We start from the raw sequence: 27182 nt of genomic DNA on the forward strand, positions 1-27182 counted from the left end.
AGTTCCTTCAAATGCCTTGATATCTGTTAACCTGCAGCTTGTGACAATCATGTGTGTCTATGGTAGCACATTTAAAAAGACTAAGAATACTTGAATGGAGCTGGAATGGCCAGCCAATGGGTAGGACGATAGCTTCTTTTTCTTCATAGGCTGACTTTGCCCCACCACTCTTTGTCCTTGAATCTTACAGTTTGAATATATGATGCGATTGGCATCTCACTTTCAAAAAATGCAGGTTCTTCTGCCTTGAGTCCTCTCCAAATGTTTCAGCTTTTGGAGATATGGATGTAAATTCTTTCTTATTATTCTTCCTGGATATAGATAGCATCTAACTCTTGCATTTATGGCTCACAAACTCCCTCAGGCCACCTTTCTTAGATGTTGGATGGATTTAGGGAACATTTTTGAGTGGAACAGTCTTTGGCGCTGGCTTCCACTTCTACAGCCTCCCCTACCCCTTCTTGGCATTCTTTCTTCTGTTGTCCTAGTAGTTCCTTTTCTAGGCTCATTTGTATTATTTTGCCCCATTAAAAAAAAAAAAAGAAAAGAAAAAAAAAGCACCCTCTGAGAAAGATGAAGTTCACTTTCAGCCACTTGGTTGCTTTGCTTTTTACTGGGATTTTAATAGCTACATAAAATGTTCTTTAAATCTTCTGTCATTAATAAACATAGCTTAGGAAGACAACTTGCCACCATATACTACTTAGGTCAGGATACCATTTCTACCTACCCTACCCACATTTCTGTAGGTAAGGTAAGAAGACACAAAAGGAAAAAGATTGAAGAGACTAATATTCTACCTCTTCTAAAAGAGAGGCTGGAAACCATAAAGGTAGCCTCTCAAAAATCTATTCTTCTGTGTGGGATGAGATTATTAATTTCCTTAGTTACTATTTTTCCCTGAAGTGTTGAAATAAGTGCCTTTTGATGCTTAGGCTTGAGAAAAGCTTGTTCCCCCAAAGCCACTTGGCAAATATAAATCCCAGGAACTCGGTGTTTTAAGCACTGTTTGTGAAGCTGCAACCATTGTTGGGAGAGGAGGGTGGGAAAAGCGTAGAGAGGGTGAGGGAGGGTGGCAGGGCTGGGTGGGGAGGTGGTGGTGACAGTAAAAGGAACTAACAATGGGTGGGAATGACCAAAACACAAGAGAGTAGGTCCTTACAGGGACCTTGCTGGTGGAGCTTGTTTGGCTTTCCTCTTTCTACCACCACCCGGTTCACCTAGGGTACCTACTGGTCCACTTAAATCCTGGAGTACTTTCATGCAAATCTAAACTGGTTTGTTGTTGTTGTTATCGTTCCAAATCTAAAAGCTACATGGAATTCCTTGAATTCAGTAAACACACACTTTGGTGTCAAAGTAGATTTTCTACGCAAGAACAATGCTAACATTTTAGGGGAGTTTATGAGCTTCTGTGATATCTGACAATATGGAGAAAAAAATGTGTGTGAAACTCCAAAAGCAGCTTTGTTGCCACACAAATGCAACCATTTACTATTTTGATTTTAAAGATTTTTAGTAAAATACATGAATTAAAATATGAATATATTTACGAGCTTATGAACTATCACAACCCCTCACCAAGTAAAAAGCTAAAAAGAAAATCTGTTAAGACACAGTTCATAAAAACATTGCCCCAAATAAATGATCAAGATAGGGGCCAACCTAAACAGAATTGAACATGAAGTTGCCAATATCAATTGATTTTGACCAGAAAAATGACAACAAAATACATTTTGCTCCATGTCCCTAAAGTCAACATACTAGAATGTAATTTAATCTGTGAATTTATTAGCAAGGGAATTTTAGATATCATCTCTTAAAATTGAATATCAACAACATGATACGTGTAGACAGAAAGTTGAACCTCATCTTTACGTTCAGTCAATATTGAGTGCCTATGATGGACAAAGTGCTGGAGAAACACGAGGAAGAGAACATAATATGTGATATGTTTATATAGGTTACAAATAGTATAATGTTAAATAGATTGTTGTCCTATGCACGACACTATAGGACCATTGGAAACTCAGAGTTCCAAAATTAAGGAAAGCTCACCAAGTTGAGAATTATAAAAGATTGGGAAGGGGGGGATTCCCTGGGTGGCTCAGCGGTTTGGCGCCTGCCTTCGGCCCAGGGCACGATCCTGGAGACCCAGGATCGAGTCCCACGTCAGGCTTCCTGCATGGAGCCTGCTTCTCCCTCCTCCTGTCTCTGCCTCTCTCTCTCTCTCTCTCTCTCTCTCTCTCTCTCTCTCTATCACAAATAAAATAAATAAATCTAAAAAAAAAAAAAAAAGGTTGGGAAGGTTTTAAAGGACAGGTTGGATTTCAGCAGAGGTGGGGGTAGGACTCCCAGCAAAAGAAACAACGTGACTAGAAGCTCGAAAGAAGGAGAGTACAAGGTCCAGGTTGATTGGAAAATAGGCAAGCAGTGAAGGGAAAGCAGAGAGAAATGTGCTTTGATAGGGAGGGCCCTGAAGGCCAGGTGAGGATCATGTAGTTAATTTAGATGAAAATGTTGTAATTAAATGGAAAGTTTTTAAGCAGTGGTTTTTATGCATTAGGAAAATATTAAAAATACCAGTTTTTCAAGTAATCAAAAATAGACAGCCAACATCTGTTGATCATCTACAGCATTCTAAGCAATTTACATACTAGGCTCAGCTCTTTATGTATATGAGCTAATTTAAACTCAGCTAATTTAATATTCCCTTTTCAAAGGGGAGTATTATCCATTTTACAGGAGCACTTGAGGCTCAGAGAGGTTAATTCACCTGGCTCAAAGTGACACAGCTAGTTAGTGCCACAGCCAGGATTTTTAAACTATGGGGTCTGGTTCCAAACTCTCTTTTCTGAACCACAAAATAACAAACGTCAGAACTAGAGTTAGGACCAATAAAAATGGGGAAAAAAGGGAAATGATTCAAAGTATTGTGACAAAGATGTTAAAGAACTTAATGCGAGGAAAGAACTGGAAGGGGGAATCGCAGACTCCCGGGAAAGCTGGAGTAAGTGGGGAAATCAGAAAGAGGCGTGCTCTAGAGAGTAGGCAGGTGAGCTTGAGAAACTGGTAGGTGGGGGATCCCTGGGTGGCTCAGTGGTTTAGCACTGCCTTCAGCCCAGGGTGTGATCCGGGGGTCTCAGGTCCTGGGGTCTCAGGATCGAGTCCCACATCAGACTCCCTGCATGAAGCCTGCCTCTCTCTCTCATTAATAAATAAATAAATAAAATATTTTTCTTAAAAAAAGAAACTGGTAAGTGGTGGGAGTCCAGGAGAGAGCCTAAGGGTGAAAGGGGAGTTTAGGGTCATTTACCTAGAGATGGGGGTTAAGCCTCAACATGAGGTCACCTAGGTCTCTAAGAGAGAAGAGAAGCAGAAAGCTGACTGGGGACTGAATTATGGGGGGAGAAGGACTATCCCCTGAGGAAGACACATCAATAGATTCGAGAGGTAAAAGTTATTTCAAGTAGACTCTGATACTTTTCCTTCCAAGATACCTAATTCTGATTTGTGTTATCAGGGTGGTCACCTTTTGATAACAATGGGGATGCCTTTACTGCAACGCTATGATAAATATGCATGATTTTTATATATATATATATATAGTACAGCTACTATATTTATGTGTACACATTGCATATATATATGTGTGTGTGTATTTCTCTTATAGGGAAGAGTTTCTAGAGTAATGAAGTCTGAATTTTTCAAAATGATCTGAATCTTTGAGTCTTTTATTAGCAAATTTCTTATTTAAAAAAATTGATTTTATTTGCTAGTTACAGAAGATATATAAATTGTAGAAAACTGAGGAGTTTAGGGAGAAAACGAAGATAACTTTTTTTTTTTAGATTTTTAAAATGTATTTACTCATGAGAGACACCGATATAGGCAGAGGGAGAAGCAGGCTTCCTGAGGGGAGCCTGATGCAGGACTCAATCCCCTAGGACCCCAGGATCACGACCTGAGCTGAAGGCAGATGCTTAACCACTGAGCCACCCAGACACCCCAACAAAGATAACTTTGCACAAGAAAATAAATACTAATAAATAAATAAATCCACCTGGGGCGGTCAGTGGGTAAGGTATCTGCCTTCAGCTCAGGTCATGATCCCAGAGTCCTGGGATCCAGCCCCACCCCCATCAACGCCCTCCCCACCCCATGGAGCCCCCACATCAGACTCCCTGCTCATCAGGAAGCCTGCTTCTCCCTCTGCACCACCCCCAATACACGTGCTCTCTTGCTTGCTCGCTCTACACACTCTCTCTCAAATAAAATCGTTTTAAAAAAAGAAAACACTATTAACATTTTTTAGTATATTCTTCCATTCTTTTTTGGATTTACATACACACTTTTTTTTCAAACCAGGGATCCTTCATAAGATATTATTAGTATTTCTCCATGGCATTAAATTTTATATTCATAACAATTAGATGGTAGCATCCTCGTAATTGTCATCATAATGGTGGACCAGAATTTATTTCACCAAGCCCCTGTCATTGGGTATGTAGGTTGTTTCCACGTTATAGATAATGCTGCAGTTAATATTCTTAATCAAACTTTTGCGTTTTTTTACTACTTTCTTATTTTCTAAATACTTCCTAGAAGCAAAATCACTGGTCAAATACCATGAATGCTTCCAAATCAGTTCCACTTCTGAGTGTAGTATCAATTTGCTGGTAGTACTTATGTTAGAATCTACTAAATCGGTTTATCGCCTTCCTACTTCCTCATTCCCATCATTGCAAGTCAAAAGAAAACCTTAGAACAAAGATCAACAGCAACCTTTCAGAAAAAGCATACACTTTTTTTGTTGTTGATTTTTTTAATTAACATCTTCATGAGCAACAGGTATGGGGCAGCAATCACCTTCTCTTTAGCCCCACAAGCCATTCTAAGAGCTCAGTGGTTTTTGTTTATTTATTTGACAGCTTACAGAGGAGAGGGAGATGCAGGCTCCTTGCTGAGCAGGGAGCCAGATGTGGGACTCATCCCAAGACCCTGAGATCAGGACTTGAGATCAGGACCTGAGCTGAAGGCAGACACTTAACTGAGCCACCCAGGCACCTTGCGCTCAGTGTTTTTTAAACAAAATGCCTGGTCCCTCGGGACATGAGGCCACCTTCCCAAGCAGTCCAGCTCCTGATTGGCAGAGGGACTCCTGTGCTTCTGGCCTCTCACTTTCATTAGAGGCCAATCCAAGGTAGGGAATATCATCCCAGGTGAGGATGATATTTATCAGGGCTGCAAGGATGGCTCTCCTGGGCCTGGGTGATTTGCGGGCATCTTCTTTGCATTTCCCAGAGGCCTCTGTCCTGGAGCACTAGTTTCTGTCTTGGGTCTCCCTAGCAGAGCAAAGCCCTCCCTTTTCCTGTCTCCAGAGTCTTTCTCTGGGTTTGGGACAGCCCCACAATCTTGGTGCCAAACTGGTTTGCTGTACTGGGAGGCTGTGGCTGCAGGTGGTGGATGCTAGGCCTGTCTCCCAGCCCTCCCTCCCTCCCTCTTCAGTCCTGTTTGTTCAGTCAGCCAGCAGCACCTGCTCTTGTCATCTAAGGCTGATGGCACCCTTGATGGGAAATGGGGCTTATTGACCATAGCTCTAATGCATGTTTTGCAAACTGTGGGGCCCACTGGTGGGCTGGGAAGTAAATTTAGGATTTTAAGGAAAAAAAGTCAGACTGTATCACAACAGTGGTAGATATTTTTTTAAGAAACTTTTTCTCAAACGTTGTCTCTACAAACTGTCTTGGTCCCATCCCAAACCCTTGAAAGCCAAAGCTGTAAACTCAAGTCAGGATTCCCATGAGGATGTGGTGGCTACTTAGGTGGGAAAATGTGACCTTATTAAAAATTTTATTAGCTAAGCTAATAACTGGAAGGTCATGTGGCTTAGTGGAGAAAACTTTAGCTTTGGGGTCAGAACTGGGTCAATATTGTTGCTTTCTCGCAACAATAAAGAGATAAATAATAATATCAATTTGCTGGTAGTATTTATATTAGAATATATTAAATTTCTCTTGAGCCTCCTTGTCATTTTTAAAAAATAAAACACAATGAAAAATAAATAATTAAAAAAAAAAAAAGCAATAAGCATCCTGACCTGTAGGCTCACTGTGGAGGATTAAATGAAATCTATGTGTAGTGCTCAGTACATAGGAGACACATGATAAATAAAGCTTATTTTTTCTAGTCTTTTGTCTAGGCCATAAGACATCCTCTGCAGCATAGCCAGACTCCTCCTTCATTCCTCATCAAGAATATGTGCTACCTATGATATCACCCAAGATGGTTCCATTTCTCACCCGAGGAACCCCTCTGCTTCAGTTTCCTACTCCCTGTGTTCTCTGTGATAACAAGTGTTTCCTATGAAAGGAATCCCTAATCAAGAAAATTGCAGAATCACAAGTCAGAGCCATAATTTAATAAGGACCCAACTCAGGACATGCAGGCTCAAGTGTCTACCCCTGTAGACAGGCCAGGCAGGTAGCATGAGTGGATAAAAAGTCAAGTAGAAAGCTTAGGTAGTGGTGGGGATTGTGGCTAACTACAGGACATATGCCCCCATTAAGGAGGCAGCCACTATTCATGCTGCAAGATTGTCACTCTATCGAAATGTGGATGCAAGCTTTTCAGATCTCTTATTTTTCAAAAGAAGCCAAATATCTGGATTTCTTTAACGTGGAAAAAATCCAACTTTTAAAAACACTGTGTTAGCCAAATGAAACATCCGTGCATCAGATAAGGCCAGAGGCCTGCCAGTTTGCACTCTGACCTAACCTTTATGGCTCACCTGCTTTATTGCAGTCACCCCAGGCTCTAAAGAAAAACCTCCCAAGGTACCTTTGGGAAGTGCTCTTAATATTATTTTATACCAAAAATGCACTGTATGCACATAATATATAATTCCAATAATAGATGAGATTTCCACCTACTGAAGAGGAAGGCCACCATTGTCACAAGGTGTTCAACATGAGGGGCAACAGCAGGATAGGACTGGACAAAATTAGCTAGTAGGTAGAGTTCTGTTATCCCCTTCTATGTTCATTTGGTTAGCCAAAACCACTCAGAAAACGTTTATTCCTTTTTATAAAAGATAGCTATAAGTCACATACAATTCAGTGATTTTTGGTATAGGCACAGGGTTATACAACCATTACTATAATCTGATTTTAGAACATTTTTGTCCTCCTAAAAACAGCCCCATAACCAGTAGCATCACTCCCCTTCTTCCAACTCACTTTCAACTCCTCGCTACCACTAATCTACTTTCCATCTTTATAAATTTCTGTATTCTGGACATTTCATGTGAATGGAATCCAATGTGGCCTTTGGCCCCTGGCTTTTTTCACTTAGCCTAATGTTCCCAAGGTTCATCCATGCTGTAGCATGAATGAGTCCTTCACTTCCCCCATTGCCAATAATATCCAGCCACATAGATGTACCACATTTCATTTATCCACTCATCAGTTGATGGGCATTTGGGTTGTTTCCACTTTTTGACTATTACAAATAAGGCTGCTGTGAACATTTATGGCAAGTTTTTGTGTGGACATGTTTTTGTTTCTCTTGGATATATACCTAGGAGTGGGAATTGCTGGGTTATATGGTAATTCTGGATTTAACCTTTGTTTTCCAAAACAGCTGCAGCATTTTACATGCTCACCAGCCGTGTATGACATTTCCAGTTTCCCCACATCCTCACCCACACTTGCTGTCATCTTTTTCCTTATAGCCATCCTCGTAGGTGTGTTAAAACATTTATTCTTAAGGTTTATGACACTTTCAATACAGCAGCTGAATTTGGTCTGTTGATGTGCATCTTGAGATCAAGACCTAAAATAGTGATCTTTTTTTAATTGAGATCATCATTTTATAAAAGTTTTACTAATAAAGTTTCCCCTCTGCATGTATACCATTCTTTTAGTAGCCATAGAAAAGGTATCTTTTTAAGAAAAGGTATGATATCTCTTTCTTATCAGTGAAATATTCCAATTCTAGAGAGATTATTGGTATACATTAGCTTCAGGACTGTTTTCTCTGCCTCGGCCATCAGTGCAACCCACCGATGAAGCCATTGCATTCCCCACCTGCAAGTCACATTCAGACAAAACTCAGGCTGGAGCAGAAGTATTTAAGCAATTCCAGACCAGGTTCTCCTGATTCCACACACTGACAAATATACCACCACTTCTCTGCCCTCCACCTCAAGTCTTGTTTTGTGCCTATCCTGCAACATCCTTTCAAGTTAGATAAGGTATCAGTCCTAAGTAAGAGTTGGGGAAATGGAGCACAGAGCTTAGGGGGCTACCCAGAAGTCCCTACGTGGTGGATTGGGAGGCTTGGAAATCAGTGGCCTAGCTTGTAGTCCAGACTTCACAAACATGTCTCTTTCTGAATTCCTCTTTTCTTTATTTTCAGCACCCCCCAAAAAATTGTTTTTTTCATGAAAAAAAAAATTTTAAGTATGTATGATCTGTAATATGGTTGACCTCATCAGACATTTTGGTTTATTGCTCTTACTCCTTTTCAGAACCTGGCCCTTTTCAGGAAGGAGAGAAAATAAGAGAACTCACCTAGCTTGACTTTAGCACTGGGGAAAAATCAGTATCCTTCAGTCAAAGACTTAACAGCCCCATCTGCATTTTATGTTTTTTTTTTTTACATTAGAATTAAGTTTTAAATACCTGTTAGAAGCAACCTTTGGGCAGACATTCTTGCAGTTTTCTGTGATAAATTCTTATTTGGCTTGCCATAGTTCACTATATCCAAGAAGGAGTAACCTTGGCCTATTTGGAAACTGCTAAATGCTGAAAATGTATGTGTTTATCTAAATTCAAGATCCGCTCCAGCCCAACCCCATGTCCCCCTTTTTAAATTATAAGAATGAGGTGCAATTGGCATCTGCCTCAAACTTAGTATCCTAACATTTACTTACTACTTATTATTCTATTTTCCTGCCTTCTGATTTAGAGAGACCCAAATGCTTATCTCCAAAGATGGAAGAGGAAGATTAAAACAATAATTTGCAGTAAGTACTCTTTCAGCTGTTAATTCATTTATTCAGCAGACTTTATTTAGTGCTTATAGATGCCAGGCACCCTGCTAGGTGCTAGGGTCCCTGCCTTCAAAGACTGCAGTGCAATAGGACAAACAGGCATATAACTGGATAAGTGCACTTGTGAACACAGTAATTAATGTGCAGAATATTATGGGATTGCAGAAGAGAGGGGTTTCACCTGTCCTAGAGGAGATTGAGGTGGCTTCAGGAAGGATATAAACTATATTAATGAAGATCTGTAATTCAGTCAGCTAAATCAGGTAGGGAGAGTCAGTCTTTTTGAATTAGCTATCTTTGTAATTTAGGACAAAACACCCACTAACTCTAAAGTAAAATATATGCCAATTCCTGGTGGACTCGTGTTAAAGAAGGAAGGGGTTTAACATCATGAATAAGTGAACATCAAGGTTGCGGAATTAGAGCTAGAAGTTTAGGATTTACTTAAAAATTTCTTTCCCGGGATCCCTGGGTGGCGCAGTGGTTTAGCGCCTGCCTTTGGCCCAGGGCACGATCCTGGAGACCCAGAATCGAATCCCACGTCGGGCTCCCGGTGCATGGAGCCTGCTTCTCCCTCTGCCTATGTCTCTGCCTCTCTCTCTCTCTGTGACTATCATAAATTTAAAAAAAAAAATTTCCTTCCCTGCCTAAATCATGGAAAAAACAAATATGAGAAATTCTGTGCCTATAAGTGGAACTTTTTATATTCTTCTCTCTGACGTGGCTTCTGTTACACTTAGGAATATGTAAAGGCATCATCACTAGAATGAATGAAAATTAGTATTGAGACTAGGATTTAAAAAAAAAAAAAAGCTTAATTAGATTTGCAACCACTGCCCTCATATAAAATTAAAATAATCGAGAAAAAAATCAAGTTTAATTGCACTTGATGTTTTCTAAGTCATGGGTTTGAAGGGATCAGCATGACATAATCTGAAACCTTTGAACAAAAAGTTTAATCTTTACAACCCTGTGATCACCTCCATTTGCTAGCTGAGAGAATTGAAGCACAAAGTGATTTAAAAAAAAACTTGCCTACAATTATACAGCTAAGTAGCACAGCTGGGATTTGAACCCAGTTCTAGTTGAACCCAGTGTCTATCCCTCACCATATCATTCTGCTTAAATAGAAACCTGTGTGGGCTCATTGCTTTCCTGTGGTTCTGTGATCGTGAACTTAGCCTGGGAAGCAAGCTATTAGAGAAAACTGGTAAAAGTGTGTGGTTGGGACAAAGCAAATCCAACATTGCTCCTGCAAAATATTGGTGGTAACGTCTTCAAATAATAGTCAAATTTTAGTATCATGGATGCCATTTAAAACGTCAACAATTTTTATGAATATTTTGTAATATAGGCCCTGAGAATGTGAAGCAGAATTGAAGTAAATGTCTAGATTTGAATAGAGCGCAAAATTTGATTCATAGGGAAAGTAGACAAGAGTAAATACATGTGAAGATAATAATATAAAAGCTACCTTGAGATGTTTACTTTTTAAATAGCGCTCATACGTTATACTAGTTTATATATCCTTTAATATTATACTCATTTTCATATGCATGTGCCATGTATTGTCCACTCAGTGAGACTATAATCCCTGAGACCAGTCATGTATTTTTTTTAAAAAAAAGGAGTAAGCATTAAAACCATAGGTCACGAAAGGTTATCTAAGCCTATTCTCAAACAGTTTAATAAATGGGAGCAAATACATTAGGTTATGGATGCTTTGAGTAGATACAAGAAATGAATTAACATAATAAAATGATTTGTTTTTAACTTTGATCTATTACATTGGGAGGAATTGGCTGGTGGATTTAGAAGTATTATAAACACACCATTAGAGAGTGAAAAAGGGGAAGTCTGTTATAACTGAACAGGGGTGTGGTCTGCTTAGGCTAAGGAGGAATAGATAATCGTTTCATAAAAGACCAATAGAACTATAGTCTTCAGAACTGACCATTATAGCTAGTACATTTTCTTTACAGACATAGTAAGTATGTCTATTAATACCAGCCAGCTTGGCGAGTTAGAGAAACCACAGCCTGTGGATTTGGGCATATGCACTCTCTGCCTGCATCTAATCCTCCGGGTAACAATATACGTACAACTGCTGTAATCCTAGAGCAGTTACATGGATGCACTAAGTGGTGTGATGGGAGAGAAAGATAGCATCACAAGGATTCGTTTGATTATAACAGTAATCCACACCAAGTCAAATAAAATAGCCAAACAGGCAAAAATGTGGTCTCTAATGAATTTGCTAATTCTAGCAGGCCCTCACAAACATTTCCTGCTAGAGTACCCCATATCAAAACGAAGTAGCTGTGCTTTAATTACATGGGATAATTATTTGATTTCCAGGAAGTTAAGACAGTGCTTTGTATTTAAATAAAAAGTTCTAGACATGCTGTGAAACTCGATCAAACCAAGAAAAAGAGTGAAACTGAATGCCTGTTCAGTGAGTCAAGATTTCAGCTGCTCAGCAAGCTTGACGTTACGGCTTATGAGCCCAGAAATGGGGTATTTTAAAACCGGCTGACTGGATCATGTCACTTTGCTGCAGGAAAAGCCCTACCTTTCCAGAGATCTCAAGTGTAATGCAACCATATGCTGTTGAGGGGCTCGAATCTTGGCTGCCTTTGCCCCTCTGCACTAGCCGATACCCCAATTTTCAGGGGACGTGATCTCAAACTGTCGCACTCACTTTTGAAGGTCTGTTAAAATTCTGGGGCCTCTTATTTCAATGGCTTTGGAAGTGAGTTTGGGGTAAGAAGGGGGGGGGAGGCCTGTGAGTGTCTCTTTTGCCTGAGGAGTTGGGGACACTTGTGGAAAAGTCAGGCACTTTTCGCTCCGGCGGCCGCTCCGGTGTGGGGCTGGCTTGGGTTAGACACATGCACACATACACCATAGAGCTCTGCTTTCCCGTAGCAGCTGCTGCCTCTGCCTCTGCCTCTCCCGCCTCAGCCTCTTTGCCCGGCATACACACACATTCAGATTTGCGCGCTGTTTCAATCCTTGATGACGTGTCCCCGGAGACAGCCAATAGCAAACGGGCTCTGGTCAGGACAATGGGAGGTATCGGGCCAATGAGCGAGCCCCGTGAGTTGGCGGTAGCCAATAGGAGCCGCGCTGGCTGGAGAGTAATGTTACAGAGCGGAGAGAGTGAGGAGGCTGCGTCTGGCTCCCGCTCTCACAGCCATTGCAGTACATTGAGCTCCATAGAGACAGCGCCGGGGCAAGTGAGAGCCAGACGGGCACTGGGCGACTCTGTGCCTCGCTGAGGGTGAGTCTGGGGCAGCGCCGCGGCGGGGAGAGCGCCTCCGGCAGCTCCCCACCCCGCGCGGTGGCCGGATCCCCGCGGCCGGGAGCCGGCGGGTCAGGATCCACACAAAGGCAAATGAGGGGGGACCGTGGGGGGAACTGCGCACGGAGCGAGCCTCTTCTCGGGCGCCGGGAGCCCTGCCCCGCGCCGGAACCCCGGCCCACAGGCTGCCTGAGGCGCTGCGAACCCCGAGCCCCGCGAGTTTCCACCCCCGGCGGCGTCCGCGCTGACTGGCGCAAAAAAAATTTTTTTTAATTAAAAAAAATTTTTTCAACGTGTTTTGGGCCCCCGGGCCGAGTGTTCGAGCGGCCGGCGTGCGCGGGGGGCGGCGGGCGGCGGGGCCGGCGGCGGGAGGGCAGGCGGGCGGGCGGACAGGCGGACAGGCGGGCAGGCGGCGGCGCTTCCACGGGCTGCATTGGCCGCCGCAGAGAGCCGGGCGCCGGCGGCGAGCGCGGGCGGGCGGGCGGGCGCTGCGGGCGAGGCGGCGCGGTGGGCCGGGGGCGGCGGCGCGGGGCCGAGCCCGCCGGCCTGTGCCCGGGCGCGGCGGCGGTGGCGGCGGCGGCGGCGGCGGCGGCTCGGCGGCGGGGGGAGCGGCGCCGCTGCGCTCGCTGGAACATGGCTGACTCGGCCCGGCGCTGCTGGCTGGAGAGAAAACAAGGCGGGCGGGAGCGGGCGGGGGACCTGGGCGCAGCAGTTCCGAGGCAACTTTTTTTTCCTCTCTAACCAGCCCCGCGTTCTCCGTGCGGGGGCGGCCGGGGCGCGCGGGCCCACGCCGAGGGGGCCGGGGAGCGGCGGGCCGGTGGGCGCCTCCCGGGGCGGCCCCCTCCCCCGCGGGCCGGGAGGGGGAGGGTCCGGGCCCGCGCGCCCCCCGCCCCTCCCCCCCGGCTGTAATGGCCGAGTGTGTGCGCCAGAGCGCGGCGCGCACCCCGCCCGCCTGCGCTCACACTCACACACTCGCTCACACACACACACACACACACACACACACACAAAGGGAAGGAGCCATATTCTCGCTCGCGCTCGCCCTCGCGGCGGCGGCGGCGGCGGCGGCGCAGGCGGGGAAGACGCGCAGCGGCCATTCCGTGCGCGGCGGCCCCGGCGGCCGCGGGCGGAGCCAGCCCCCATTTCGAGCGGGGCTTCTCCCTCCGCCGAGCTGACAAAATGGGGGAGGCCTGCGGGGCCTGCGCCGGCGGGCAGACGGGCGGGCGCACGTGGCGGGGCCGGCGCGGGCGGCCCGAGGCCTGGAGGCTGGGCCGCGGCCCCGCGGCGGCTCGGCCGCGCCGCCGCCACCGAAGTTCGGGGGGTGGGGGCCGAGTGGCGGGAAGGTGTGCGGCGCCCGCCTCGAGCGGCGCCCCGACTTCCACAGATTATTAAAAAAATACTCCCCTGGTGGCTGGGGGGGGCAGGCAGAGCAGCGAGCAGGAGTGGCTTTTGTCCCTCATCCTTGTTTACTCGAAGAAACTTCAGACCGGACGTGTTTAGTCAGAACTGAAATACATCTCGGGGCCAAACCGATAGGAAACGAGGCTGCCTCGCGGTGGCAGCCGCACAAATACCGCCGCCACCCCCCGGCCTGGGTCCGAGCCGGAGCTTCCTACGCCTCCCTCCTCCCAGCAAAGTTTTGTGCGGAGAGTATTTTTAAAAGTCCCTATTGGGAAAACTTCAGGTAGACGGTGACTTAGGCCCATGATTTGGAAAAAGTCTACCCACAGAGCTCCTGTCCATGTGTATTCCTTCTGTGATGCAGATCCTCGAGCCGGCAGCGTTAGTTTTGTGGTCTTTGGTTTTGGGGATTAAACATGGTTTTGTACGTTTAAAAAGTTTCTAAGTGACCGGTTAGGTGTTCATTTGGAGCAGATACAGGCAGATGAGTAACGAATACTGTATGAGGATGCCCTTGTGTCTACACTTTTTTGAGCTCACACTGAAGGACTGGTTTTTTTGTCGTCGTTGTTGTTGTTGTTGTTTTGTTTTGCTTGGCATAGCCTCTTCTAGGAATTGGCCATCACTGCCATTTTCTTGTTTAGGATTGTTTAGGAGGCTAATGTCACTGCTATGTTAAATAATCAATACTTTGGTTTTCATTCACTCCCCCACGAAGTTGAAGTGCTCTTAAAGTGCCATAATTTCATTGCTAACGTCAAACATTACTTTATCTCTTTTTAGAAAATAATTAAACATGGGCAAAGGAGATCCTAAGAAGCCGAGAGGCAAAATGTCATCATACGCATTCTTTGTGCAAACTTGCCGAGAGGAGCACAAGAAGAAGCACCCAGATGCTTCAGTCAACTTCTCAGAGTTTTCTAAGAAGTGCTCAGAAAGGTGGAAGGTAAGGGGGCTTGAAAAATATTAAGGAGGTGATTTTTTTAAATGTTAAATCCAAATTAAGATTTTTTAAAAGCGTGGGTGCCATTTGCATAACATGAGTAGTGATGTTTAGAACAGGCTGCAGGATAACCAGCAAAGAGAGTAGTTTTAGTCTTTATACTTCAATACTTTGAGGACAATTTAAGATTTCATTATCTACTTAAGTTTACAAATAATTCTTTTGTAGACCATGTCTGCTAAAGAGAAAGGAAAATTTGAAGACATGGCTAAGGCGGACAAGGCCCGTTATGAAAGAGAAATGAAAACTTATATCCCCCCTAAAGGGGAAACAAAAAAGAAGTTCAAGGATCCCAATGCACCCAAGAGGCCTCCGTAAGTATCTTGCCAAGGAGGGTTTTTTTTTTTTTTTTTTTTTTTTCTCCAAGGAGGGTTTTGCATTGGAATAAGATAGAAATTTTAGCAAGCCACCTTGTGGGTTTAGAGTGTAAAATCAAAGTTTCTTACCTGGTAAGTGTCTCACATTGGTATATTTGAATATTGCAAGTAAAATTCCTGTCGAATGGGAGTTTTTAGCCGGAGCGTTTGGATTAGACACTTGCCTCCTTCACTTAATATATCTTCTAAATGTAACATTCTTTTGTTTAGAAATATCTATCTGAAATACTTAGTGATTTGCAGAGCTGTTTCTGGAGCTTTAACATTTATCAATAGTACACATTCAAGTAGTAATAGCTAGTTGATAAGTTAAATAGCTGCAAATTAAACTTTGGTTATGAAGGACATTAGGCATACAATATCCACACCCTGTTGGGTACCTGGTAGAAATTAGAAGCGGCTTTTATAGAACAGTACAATTAGATAGTAAACTTAAAATCCTAAAATTAAATTTCTTTTTAGCTCGGCCTTTTTCTTGTTTTGTTCTGAGTATCGCCCAAAAATCAAAGGAGAGCATCCCGGCCTATCCATTGGTGATGTTGCAAAGAAACTGGGAGAGATGTGGAATAACACTGCTGCAGATGACAAGCAGCCTTATGAAAAGAAGGCTGCTAAGCTGAAGGAAAAATATGAAAAGGTAAGAAGTATGGATTTGTTCGGTGCAGTGATGAAAAGGTATGTCAGATGTAGATTGTTCTTGGTAGCTCATTTCAATTTCTCATTTTCTTGTGGAATTCTAAGTAAGTTTGGGGTGTAATGCAGTTTTTAGATTAACAACTACATTCAGTATGCTAGTGACTGTAGTCTTAATTCTTTTCCATCTTTCAAAGAGTACAAAAGATCAAATTGTTACTTTTTTTTTTTTTAATTGGGTTCAAAGGCATACACTTGAGCTGGTTGTTTGCGTTCTCTAGTACTTCCAAATTTGTGAAAATTTTGGTGGTCACTTTGAGTCAGATGATTACCTACGTTAAATTATAAGACATGCATCATAAATATATTCTGGGCAAAGTAATACAGACTGTATCCTTCGTAAACCTACCCTAAAACACTTACTTTACTTAAATAACAAAAATCCCAATTTAATTAAAAAGAAAAGTTAAAAGTCTGTTGATCTATGTACTAAGTTGATAAAGAGAAAGCTATGGCTCCTATACTTTGAGTTGGAATATTAAGTTGCATTTTAGCTTATTTAGTTATCTGGGAAAATGTTGATTTGTAGATGTTTCTGAACATGACTGCATGCTTACTGGCAAATTACCTTTTTTTTTTTTTTTTTTAAGACAAAATTTTCTATTGTGAATTAGGGTCTGATATAAACCTGTAGAATGCTGTTTTGCATTCAGAAGGTGGCAGTGTCTACCCTTTAATCAAAGTCTACATTCTAGTTTTAATAAAGTTAGGATGTGATACATAATTGTACTTCAGTGAGGCATAACACTGCAAAAACTAGAGCGTGTCATTCCATGAGTTATAGATCATTAATTGCAACTATCTCCTAGTATTTTTATTTGCTTTCCTCAGTCCTACTTACATACGGAATTGGGGTGAGTGTATAGATACATGGTATTTTTGTGTAATTGAGATCTTGATGTTTTCCTTGAGTTTTCCTCAAATTCAGTGTTACTTTTCTTTCTCCCCTTACTTAACTGTTTTGTCTTTTCTTCCACTTTCTCCTGCCTTTATCTTGGAAGGATATTGCTGCGTACCGAGCTAAAGGAAAGCCTGATGCGGCAAAAAAGGGAGTTGTCAAGGCTGAAAAGAGCAAGAAAAAGAAGGAAGAGGAGGAAGACGAGGAGGATGAAGAGGATGAGGAGGAGGAAGAAGATGAAGAAGATGAAGATGAAGAAGAAGATGATGATGATGAATAAGTTGGTTCTAGCGCAGTTTTTTTTTCTTGTCTATAAAGCATTTAACCCCCCTGTACACAACTCACTCCTTTTAAAGAAAAAAATTGAAATGTAAGGCTGTGTAAGATTTGTTTTTAAACTGTACAGTGTCTTTTTTTGTATAGTTAACACACTACCGAATGTGTCTTTAGATAGCCCTGTCCTGGTGGTATTTTCAATAGCCACTAACCTTGCCTGGTACAGTATGGGGGTTGTAAATTGGCATGGAAATTTAAAGCAGGTTCTTGTTGGTGCACAGCACAAATTAGTTATATATGGGGATGGTAGTTTTTTCATCTTCAGTTGTCTCTGATGCAGCTTCTACGAAATAATTGTTGTTCTGTTAACTGAATACCACTCTGTAATTGCAAAAAAAAAAAAAGTTGCAGCTGTTTTGTTGACATTCTGAATGCTTCTAAGTAAATACAATTTTTTTTATTAGTATTGTTGTCCTTTTCATAGGTCTGAAATTTTTCTTCTTGAGGGGAAGCTAGTCTTGCTTTTGCCCATTTTGGATCACATGGATTATTACAGTGTTTATCTTTTCATATAGTTAGCTGATAGAAAGCTTTTGTCTGCACCCTGCATACTCATGATGAGGGTAATAAAAGTCGAATTGAGACAGTTTTCATCCATAACTGAAACTCAAATCTTGATCAATTGATACCAGATCTCACATAGCCCGGTCACATTTATAAAGTGAAGAGTAACCAGTCTATTCACAGCATGGGATTAGTAGAATCAATCATTTTGAAAGTCTGTCCTTGAAGGACTAAGAAAAGTATGTTCTAATCTTTACATGAGGACTCTACATTCTTTAACTCCCATTACCATGTAATGGCAGTTATATTTGCAGTTCCCACATTAAAGAAGACCTGAGAATGTATCCCCAAAAGCGTGAGCTTAAAATACAAGACTGCCATATTAAATGTTTTGTTGACATTAGTCCCAGCAAAGGCTCTGGAAAACAGAAAAAAAAAAAAAAAGTGCTGGCTGTAAATGTCTTCTATTTATCTAAATGTGGATTTCTAAGGAAACTTGACTCTCCATTAAAGGTATTTTTAATTAATTGGGCCAACTTCTAAAATGTATGCCACATTTAAAATCAGGTATATTTTCCTATATTAGAGTTTGCTCCTTTAAGTCAAATAGACGTAAAGGAAGAAGACCCTTAAAACTTGGTATTTCAGTATGATTTATCTGATTTGAATTTGATTTTTCTTACAAAACCCAAACTCATTCATTAGAGTCATGTTTATCTACTTAGCAGTTTAGGGAACAATTTGGCAATTTTGTGGTTTTTTGAGATTATCGTTCTCTTAAAGTGCCAGTGTTTTAAAATAGCGTTCTTGTAATTTTACACGCTTTTGTGATGGAGTGCTGTTTTGTTATATAATTTTGACTTGGATTCTTTCCATTTGCATTTGTTTATGTAATTTCAGGAAGAATACTGAACATCTGAGTCCTGGATGATACTAATAAACTAATAATTGCAGAGGTTTTAAATATTAGTTAAATGGCTTTCGCTTAAGATTTTAAGATTTTGTTATATACATATTTTCATATTTTCAGTAGTATCTCTTAGCAACACCATTTAAGCAAGTATAAGGTCTGGCAAAGTTTTTCCCTGTAAAAATACTTGGTTTATAAATAGGTTAATGATAACAATTTTTGTCAAACTGTTCTCAGGGGATTTTATATATATATATATATATATTTATATGTATATATATAGATAGATGCAGAAAAATTAAATTTACTTTCAGAATGCTGGGTTAAACAAGATAGTTTTTCAAAACAAGGCATGTGCAATTAAAAAATGTGATGATAAGTCTATCAGTTTTCTAAATCCATGGAGGACCTCCATAGAAAGGCCATGATTGTGTAAAAATTAAGCAAGTTTTTAGTCCAGAGGAGCAAGTCCCTATCCTTACATGGATGTTTCTGCTTCTAGCTATAGCACAACTGTCAACATCTGTTGCTAGTAAGTGATCCAATTAAAAGTGAATTCTGCCTCAAGGAAACTTGTAACTTTAGTGTGTCATGACAACTACCAGTTTCTTAAGATGTTGAGAATGGGAATGGAGTTTTTTTGTGTTAACTGGCTTCAGATCTTGACAGAAAAAAAAACCACCTCTTCAATCTGGAAACTAATACAGTTCTCTGTATTAGTTCTCGCAGTATCCCTAGGGCTTGAAATTTTAGGTAGTTTAGTGTAAAGCCTTGGGATGATTTGTTAAAGTTAATGTATAGCAACTATCTTAATGTTCAGAAATAGTTACAGTACTCTGGGGATAAAGGTTTTCTAAATCAAACCAGTATAAATTTTAGTATTAAGTTTTGGGCAGTTAAACCAATATGGTTTAAAACCTAACTAAATCTCAATTCCCTAACTTTCCTTTGTAGAGGTTGGGCACTATGGCAGATTGGTCGCTGTAATCTTCCATCAAGGTGTTGATATTTGCTATAGTTACTCATTTTCTTAGAGTGAAATCTTAAAAAAAAAGTTTTTTTGTGCCCTGTGCACCACAGGGATGAAAAATACTTGGGTAGCAGTGGCCATTTGACAAATATTTCCCTCACTGCTTAGAGAATTTTAAGTATTGCTCAGATGTTAGGGTAGCAGCTAGCTTTATTGGAAACTACACTGGAGCGACAAAATAGTAATTTTTTTTTTTTTTTTAATGAAATACATGGCCAACTCCCTTGTTTGGCATCACAATCTATGATGAGAGTTTGGATACAGGTCAGATCCGTACAACATACCCTCTGAAAGGGCCTGAAATAGCTCTTTTTCACTACGGGCCAGGCACTTTTTGCATATGATGGTATCACTACAAATATGCATAAATCAAATACAGCCTATATCTTGGCATTACCTTTCAGCTGTGAACCATCGGCTAGTTATGAGGCTATTTTGTTAATAAGAGTGGTAAGTCCAAGCTTTTTTTCATATTGGTGTCTTTTCATTTGTCAAATGACCTGAAGTGCCTTTTAAAACTACATAAAAGCCAGCAAATGGTTTGGATACCTATGCAACAAAAGATGCAGGCTGGTTCATTCTCTCACCCTCTTCTAATAGCAAAGACTGAACAGTAGTGCTAACATTTGCCACAACTTGGGAAATTCCCTGGGTCTGAGCCAGGTTGCTCCCTGGAGTTAAAAGGCAAAGATGTGGTTCAGTTCTAGAAATGCTGCTGTTTAGCCATGCACCGTGATACAGAAATACCACACAACACCGGATAACAAGCATAATTTCCTATGCCACACCAAACATTGAATTCCCATATCTCAGTCTGAAGTAGGTCATGTCAACCAGGAGGAAGTGTAATCACTCAGGCCTTTAGATATGTCCACTGGTTTGGACCTTCTCTGTAAGTTGAATTTATTGGTCACTCACTGAAAATGAGGAATTCCTAATAGAGATCTGGAAGTGGCCGCAAGGGGAATGGTAGGCAGGGGCCCAGTATGGAGGCTGAATGCCAGTAACGGCCAGAGAATCTGTGAAGGGAGGTAAAGAGATCCTTGTAGATTTTTATGATGTACTTAGTTTTATTTTTCTCCTTAGTCACACAATTCAGACATAAGTGACATTGAATAGTATGATGCCCCATAATCTATTTGATCATTACTGATGGTCATTCATGGTTCCTAGTTTTTGGTGTTTCTAATTACTGCTGTGAGCATCTGTACATTCCTCTTGGGCATAAGTAAGTCTGTAGACATCTCTAAGTAGAATTGCTAACTTGAAAGATAAGTATGTTTAAAATTTTTGGCAGGTACTGACAAATTACCCCCCTCCCAAAAGGTTACACTTAACCATGAAACATTTTAACAATTTTTATGATAGATTAAGATTTTTACCAGTTATTCTTTGGGTTCATGAAATACTATCCATCTTTTAAAGATGAGAAATTCAAATACTGAAATACTGTTGTTTGTTCAGAGCCACCCAAATACAAGAAGGCAGAAACAGAACTGAAAGCCTCTTGGATTGGCTATTGATTATTAAACTACTGAACAGAGTCTTAAAAGTTACTGCAAAAGTAAATATTTAAGTTCTCTACTGGTTAGAGATGAGAAGCTTCCTTCCCATTTTGGCACCCTTCATCCTAAATGGAAGTATCTGGTAGTTTTATCAGGGGGCTTTTTTTTTGCTTTTTTTTTTTAAGCAAAGATGGTGTGTCGATCTTTATAGTCGCTGCAGTTTTGGGAAGGGAGGGGTCTGCTACAAAATTGTAGTCAAGAATCCTGTGGGCCAGATCCTGGGCATTAGAAGGATGACATGTTATTTTGAAAAGTGAAATGGATATTTAGGATCTGCCTGAAATGGAATAAACTTGATCACTGCTTCACCTCCTTGCTGGAGAGGGTACTTTAGGAAGAGGGTCATACTCCAAATGTATTTATAAATGCAATTGTATTAAGAGGCTTTAAAGTGGAATTAAACTTACTCTCTTAGAGTTACATAGACTCTCTCATTACAGGCTTTCCTTATTTTTGTTCATTGGGTTTCAGTTAGAAATCATAAAGTGTTCTGAACAAAACCAGGTAAGAGAATGAAAGTCCTAAAACAAAATAACTTGAATGTGAGAGAATACTCCTACTAAAGGTAAAGAAAAACAGCGGGATGTATGGGTGGCTCAGTTGGTTGGGTGTCCGCAGTCAGCTCAGGTCATGGTCCCAGGGTCCTGGCATCAAGCCTTGAATTGGGCTCCCTGCTAGTGGGAAGCCTGCTTCTCCCTCTCCCTTTGTCTGCCACTTCTCCTGCTTGTGCTCGCTATCTCTCTCTCTCTCCCTAAAATAAATAAAATCTTAAAAAAAAGAAAGAAAGAAAGAAAGAAGAAAGAAAGAAAGAAAGAAAGAAAGAAAGAAAGAAAGAAAGAAAGAAAAAGAAAGAAGAAAGAAAGAAAGAAAGAAAGAAAGAAAGAAAGAAAGAAAGAAAGAAAGAAAGAAAGAAAGAAAAAAGAAAGAAAGAAAGAAAGAGAAAAGAAAGAAAGAAAAAGAAAGAAAGAAAGAAAGAAAGAAAGAAAGAAAGAAAGAAAGAGAAAAGAAAGAAAGAAAGAAAAGGAAAACAGCTTAATTACTACAGGCCTTCAGGTGTCAGTGTAATGCCCAGGAAGGTGTGAAGAGTTAAGATTAAAGGTTACTCAGAGCCAGGACATCCAGTGCCCACCCCACTCCCAACCCGAACTTCAGGGAGACTCAGGCCTTGCCCTGCCATCTGGAGTAGGCCTTCCTGGGATTTGGGCATAGTGAAAGGCTAGGCACACCCAGGCTGAGAAGCAGGGAGGCAGACCAGAGAAGATAGCCCTTTTTTTACAAGAGGACCAAAAGATGCCATTGCTTTGGGGGCCTTCAATAGAATAAAGTATAGCACCAGTGCAGGCTCATAGCACATGAGTGGTAAAAGGCTCCAAGGGCTCTTGCAGTCCCTGTGCATTTTGGCAAACAAGTGGCAAAGAAGTCCATAGAGATTCCGAGGCTTGCTGGAGGACCAAAAGCAACATCAAAACAATCTTGCAGGGCAGCCTGGGTGGCTCAGCAGTTTAGCACCGTCTTCAGACCAGGGCCTGATCCTGGAGACCTGGGATCGAGTCCTGCCTGCTTCTCCCTCTTCCTGTGTCTCTGCTTCTCTCTGTCTCTGTCTCTCATGAATAAATAAAATCTTTAAAAAAAATCTTGCAGCGCCAGGTTCACAGTAGGTGCAAAGTGTGAGTTCCTTCCCTTTTCCTTTAGGACCATGAGAAGGAGTTGGAAGACTTCCTCTTTACTCCTTCCTTTCATGCCTGGGTTCTCCTGCAATGGCTACAGTTGATATGCAAGCATAGCCAGCACATTCTATCAGTGTGATTCTTCTCAGGCCCTTCACCTTCTATTTTCTTGGACTTAACACTTCCAAACAAAACAAAAATATTGCCAATCACAGGAACGTATAAGCTACCTGATTCTAAAGAGCTGGGAAGGATTAGAAGAATGTGTGCTGCTAATGTGTCCTTAGAATCGCAGCATGAACTTAAACACAGACAGAAGGAAGGATTGCAATACACTACATACTATGGTAACTTCTGAAAGACTGTTTACCCTTATTATGAATGAAATTATCTTTCACTGAAAGATAACATGAAAATAAAAATCTCCTATTAGACTAGTACTGTGTGCCCTTGTAGCTTTTTATATATGATATAGGTAGTTTTAATTTAATATCTATTATATATAATTTTACAAATTGAGGGGAGATTTACATCACATAATATTAGCCATTTTGAAATGAACAATTCAGTGACAGTAGATTCACAATATTGTGCGACCACCCCCTCAGTCTAGTTCCAAACATCATCACCCCGAAAGGAGGTTTCATACCTATTAATTTGCTCCTCCCCTAGAGCCTTTGGCAGAAACTGATCTGCATCATCTCTACGGATTTACCTATTCTTGATATTTCTTATTAATTCAATCATACATGGCCTTTTGTGTCTGGCTTTTGTCACTTAGCATAATGTTTTCAATGTTTGTCCACGTTGTAATATGTATCAGTATTCCATTCCAGCTGGATAATATTCCCTGATTTATATGTATCACAATTCATTTATTCACTCATCCAGTGATGGACAACTTGGCCTGTTGTCCCCTTTTAGTTATCGTGACTAGTGCTACTATGAACATACATACATGGACACACATTTGTTTGAATCCCTATTTTCAGTTCTTTAGGGCATATAGCTAGGAGTGGACTTGCTAGCTCATATGGTAATTCTATGTTTAACTTAAGAGGGATCACCAAACTCTTCCACAGCAGCCGAACCATTTTACATTCCCTAGAGTAATGTATTAGTGTTCCAATTTCTCCACAACCTCATCAACACTTCTGTGTTTGGCTACTGAGCTGGTTTGGTTGATTAGTTTGTTCTTTCTTTCCTTCTTTCTTAATAACAGCCATCCTACTAGGTGTGAAGTGATACCATTGTGGTTTTGGTTCTCATTTCCCTAATTATTAATGATGCTGAGCATCTCTTCATTGCTTGTTGGCCATTTGTATACCTTCTTTGGGAAACTAATTCAAGTCCCTTGCCCATTTTTAAATTGGGTTATTTTTTGGTAAATTGTATATATTTTGTTTTACAAAAATGGCAATATGTTTGTAAACATTCTATTTATACACTTTTTCTGCTTAATAGTCTCTCTTTAAAAAAAGTTTATGTCATTGTATATTCTTATTTTGCACTGCATTATTTTTAATAGCTGCACGGTATCCCACTGAATGGATGTAAAATACCATAAATGACCAGTACATCCCATATTCTGACATTTGTGTCATTTCTGATTTTTTACCATCATGAATAAGGCTAAGATGACGTTATACCCATACCTTTGTGCCCATGATTATTTTGTGGGATATGAATATATTCCTCAACATGAAACTGCTGAATCAAAGCATGAGCCAAATTTAGGGGATTTAACCAAGCTGCCTTTGGAAAGTTTTCACCCAAATGTAATAACTTCTTAAAAAGGCTATTCAGACAATTTTTACATATAAGGGATACAGAGTAGGGTCATGGCTTCTAAGGTTTTATAAAGGTTCGAGCCTACAGCAATGGGGGAAATTGTGAAAGGGGTAAACCTTCAAAAGCCAGCAGATGAAAAGCTTGAAAAGCCTGAAGAGCCATTGGGTTGAAATGTCCATTCCCCTTTATACTTCTGTTATTTTACTACTTTTCAGGTTGAAGATTAACAGAAAGGGCTTTTATATTCAAGTAATTGCAGGACTGCAAAAAGAGAATGTGTAGATCAATTGGAATGCGTGAAAAAACTGAAAATTTTACAAAAGCACTAGAGCTTTCTTGCTTTTCATTTCATAGTATTCATTGTATGTTCCTACACATAATTGACATAATTTCCAAAACTTATTAATTAATCCTTTGTATCAGAATTCTTTTCCTTAAATAAGGCAAACTGTATTTTCACATTTCATTTAAGACCAAGACATAGATCAACAGTTTTTCTGGAGAGTACGTGTCTTACTGAATGGTGACCAACAAGTCAACACAAAATTGGATTAATTATAGAAAGCTCATTTTCTAGTCAATCCCATAGGAATCCATTTCGTACATTGATGAGGATTGGACTTTACTATACAGACCAAATCTGAAAAGTAAAGTATAATTTTTGTGTTTCTTTTAAGAACCTAAACTTTAGAGATCAACATTCCAAAACTTTATGTCATGAATTTTTATGCACTGAGCTTCTATGGATAATTAAAATGGACCATTAGAAATAAAATTGATTTTATTTTTTAAAATTAGACATATGTTATTGTACCATAGCTCTATTATAAGTATAATACTTAAAGTTTTTTTTTTAATTAAACATTAAGGTCCTGAGGGTTTTTAAAGAATTACAGTTAAGATCAACTAACTAGAAAAAAAGAGAGATACAATTTGTTTACTGTTATTTTTTTGTTGTGTCTTCATTGTTAAGCCAAATCTAATTTTTTCTCACCTTTAAGACCAGGCAGTCTTAGTAGGTTGTTAATAATAATACTGTTTAAAACCTCACTAAAGGGGTGCCTGGGTGGCTTGAGCACCTCAACCTAGTGGTTGAGCATCTATCTGCCTTTGGCTCAGGAGTTCCAGGATTGAGTCCCTCATCGGGCTTCCCACAGGGAGCCTGCTTCTCCCTCTGCCTGTGTTTCTGCCTCTCTTCTCTGTGTCTCTCATGAAAAAATAAAATCTTTAAAAAAATTTTTTAAAAATAAAACCTCACTAAAATCATAAGAACATTTCTGTTTTGTGTTATTATAAATATCTCTTCTTTTAATGGGAAAAAGTATTAAGAAACTTCTGGTACAAAGACAAATCTCAAAATATATCTTTACTAGCTCTCATGCCTCCACCATCAAATAGGATGAAAAGATGAAAAAAAAGAATGCATAAACGCTCATGTGAGAGTTTAATATGTGACTTTTCTTCTTTTCATTTAAACCCGTAAACAAGAGTAAAGCAAGTGATAACTACATGGACTTGCCCAGGAGCCTGTGATATGATGTAGGAGTTTGGTGATGGTCTAGTCATGCTTTGGCAGGCTAGGGGACAGCACACGGGAGGGATGATGACAGATGCAGGGTAACTTCCTCAGCTCCAACAGGACCTCCCATGTAACTGGGTCTGGAGGACCTGTTCCAGGGAACGTTTTCTACAACTGTTAGCATTTCCTTGATGAACAAGACTTACTGAGCACCCAGGCAAAGCATTTCCTTTGTGATGGAACAGCCCCTTTGGAGCCATGTTCCAGGGAAAGAAAATCTGGAATCATGTTCTCTAGAGGTAGGCAACCTGCTGCTAGGTGCAGCATGTTGGGATTTCACTGGAGTAGACTTCCAGGAGTAGCTTCTACCGGTTTTCAGAAGTACAAAGAAATTCCTAAAACTGTTATTTTTCCTCTTGAGGGCTCAGAAATGTGGATTTCTATTATAAAGTTTCTGGTCTCTTAATTCCAGGGAGGAAGGCAGGCAGGTAAGTAACATAAATTGTCAGATGACCATCATCATCATCTACTCTAGATTCTTTTCCAGGACCCAATTTTAGCTAGACATGTAAAATAATACCCTTCCGGCACCACTCGAGAGTTAAGAGAAAGCCTGAAGAAGATTTTTTTTTAAGAAGATTTTTAAGAGAGAAATTAGCAAAATACACTCATAATAAAGCTGATCAAAATTACAGTTGCAATCTAAGCTCACACCCAGTACAAATAAGTCTTCCAATTTTTTATAAAAGGATTTAAAAATTCTATTCACCAAAATTAGGGCTGCTTTAAGTACATGATGTTGTACCATCAATGTATGCATGATTTTACTCTGTAGAGGTGTCCCCTTGCTAACTTGAACTGATCTAGTATGACTTCTAACAAAAAATGATCAAAACAGGGCAAACACTCAAATATCTTTTCCTTGAGAAAGTCCATGGTGTGAAAGAATGTCCCCTGACCTGTAAATTCTGTGATGAGACTGAACCCTGTCTCTCCTTTCCACTCAGTTTGGTTCTGCTGATCCATCCAGATCCTTACTCTCCTGACACACATCTCCAAAGAAACAGGTGCTCATGGGCAATGAGGGAGCTGATGAGAACCTCGGACAACTCTATGACCCACAGACTTCTCC

General features: G+C 40.7%; 1 protein-coding gene across 4 annotated transcripts in view; it reads left to right on the top strand.

The window, feature by feature from the left end:
* Window positions 1–17467, top strand: part of HMGB1 (high mobility group box 1) — a 126283-nt gene extending 108816 nt beyond the window's left edge. Inside the window, exons 2-6 of one of the 4 annotated variants that reach the window (XM_077868213.1) lie at window positions 8971–9028; window positions 14541–14703; window positions 14929–15074; window positions 15600–15774; window positions 16832–17467. In XM_077868213.1, the coding sequence (XP_077724339.1) occupies window positions 14554–14703; window positions 14929–15074; window positions 15600–15774; window positions 16832–17008 (648 nt within the window). In that variant the 5' untranslated portion in view covers window positions 8971–9028; window positions 14541–14553 and the 3' untranslated portion in view covers window positions 17009–17467. Of the gene's footprint in view, window positions 1–8970; window positions 9029–12176; window positions 12336–13775; window positions 14041–14540; window positions 14704–14928; window positions 15075–15599; window positions 15775–16831 lie in introns of those variants that run through there. The other 3 variants (XM_077868212.1, XM_077868215.1, XM_077868214.1) reach the window with 3 other exon arrangements.
* The last annotated feature ends 9715 nt before the right edge of the window (window positions 17468–27182 follow it).

This window comes from Canis aureus, chromosome 24 (genome assembly GCF_053574225.1).
Source record: "Canis aureus isolate CA01 chromosome 24, VMU_Caureus_v.1.0, whole genome shotgun sequence".
Classification (NCBI taxonomy): Eukaryota; Metazoa; Chordata; class Mammalia; order Carnivora; family Canidae; genus Canis; species Canis aureus.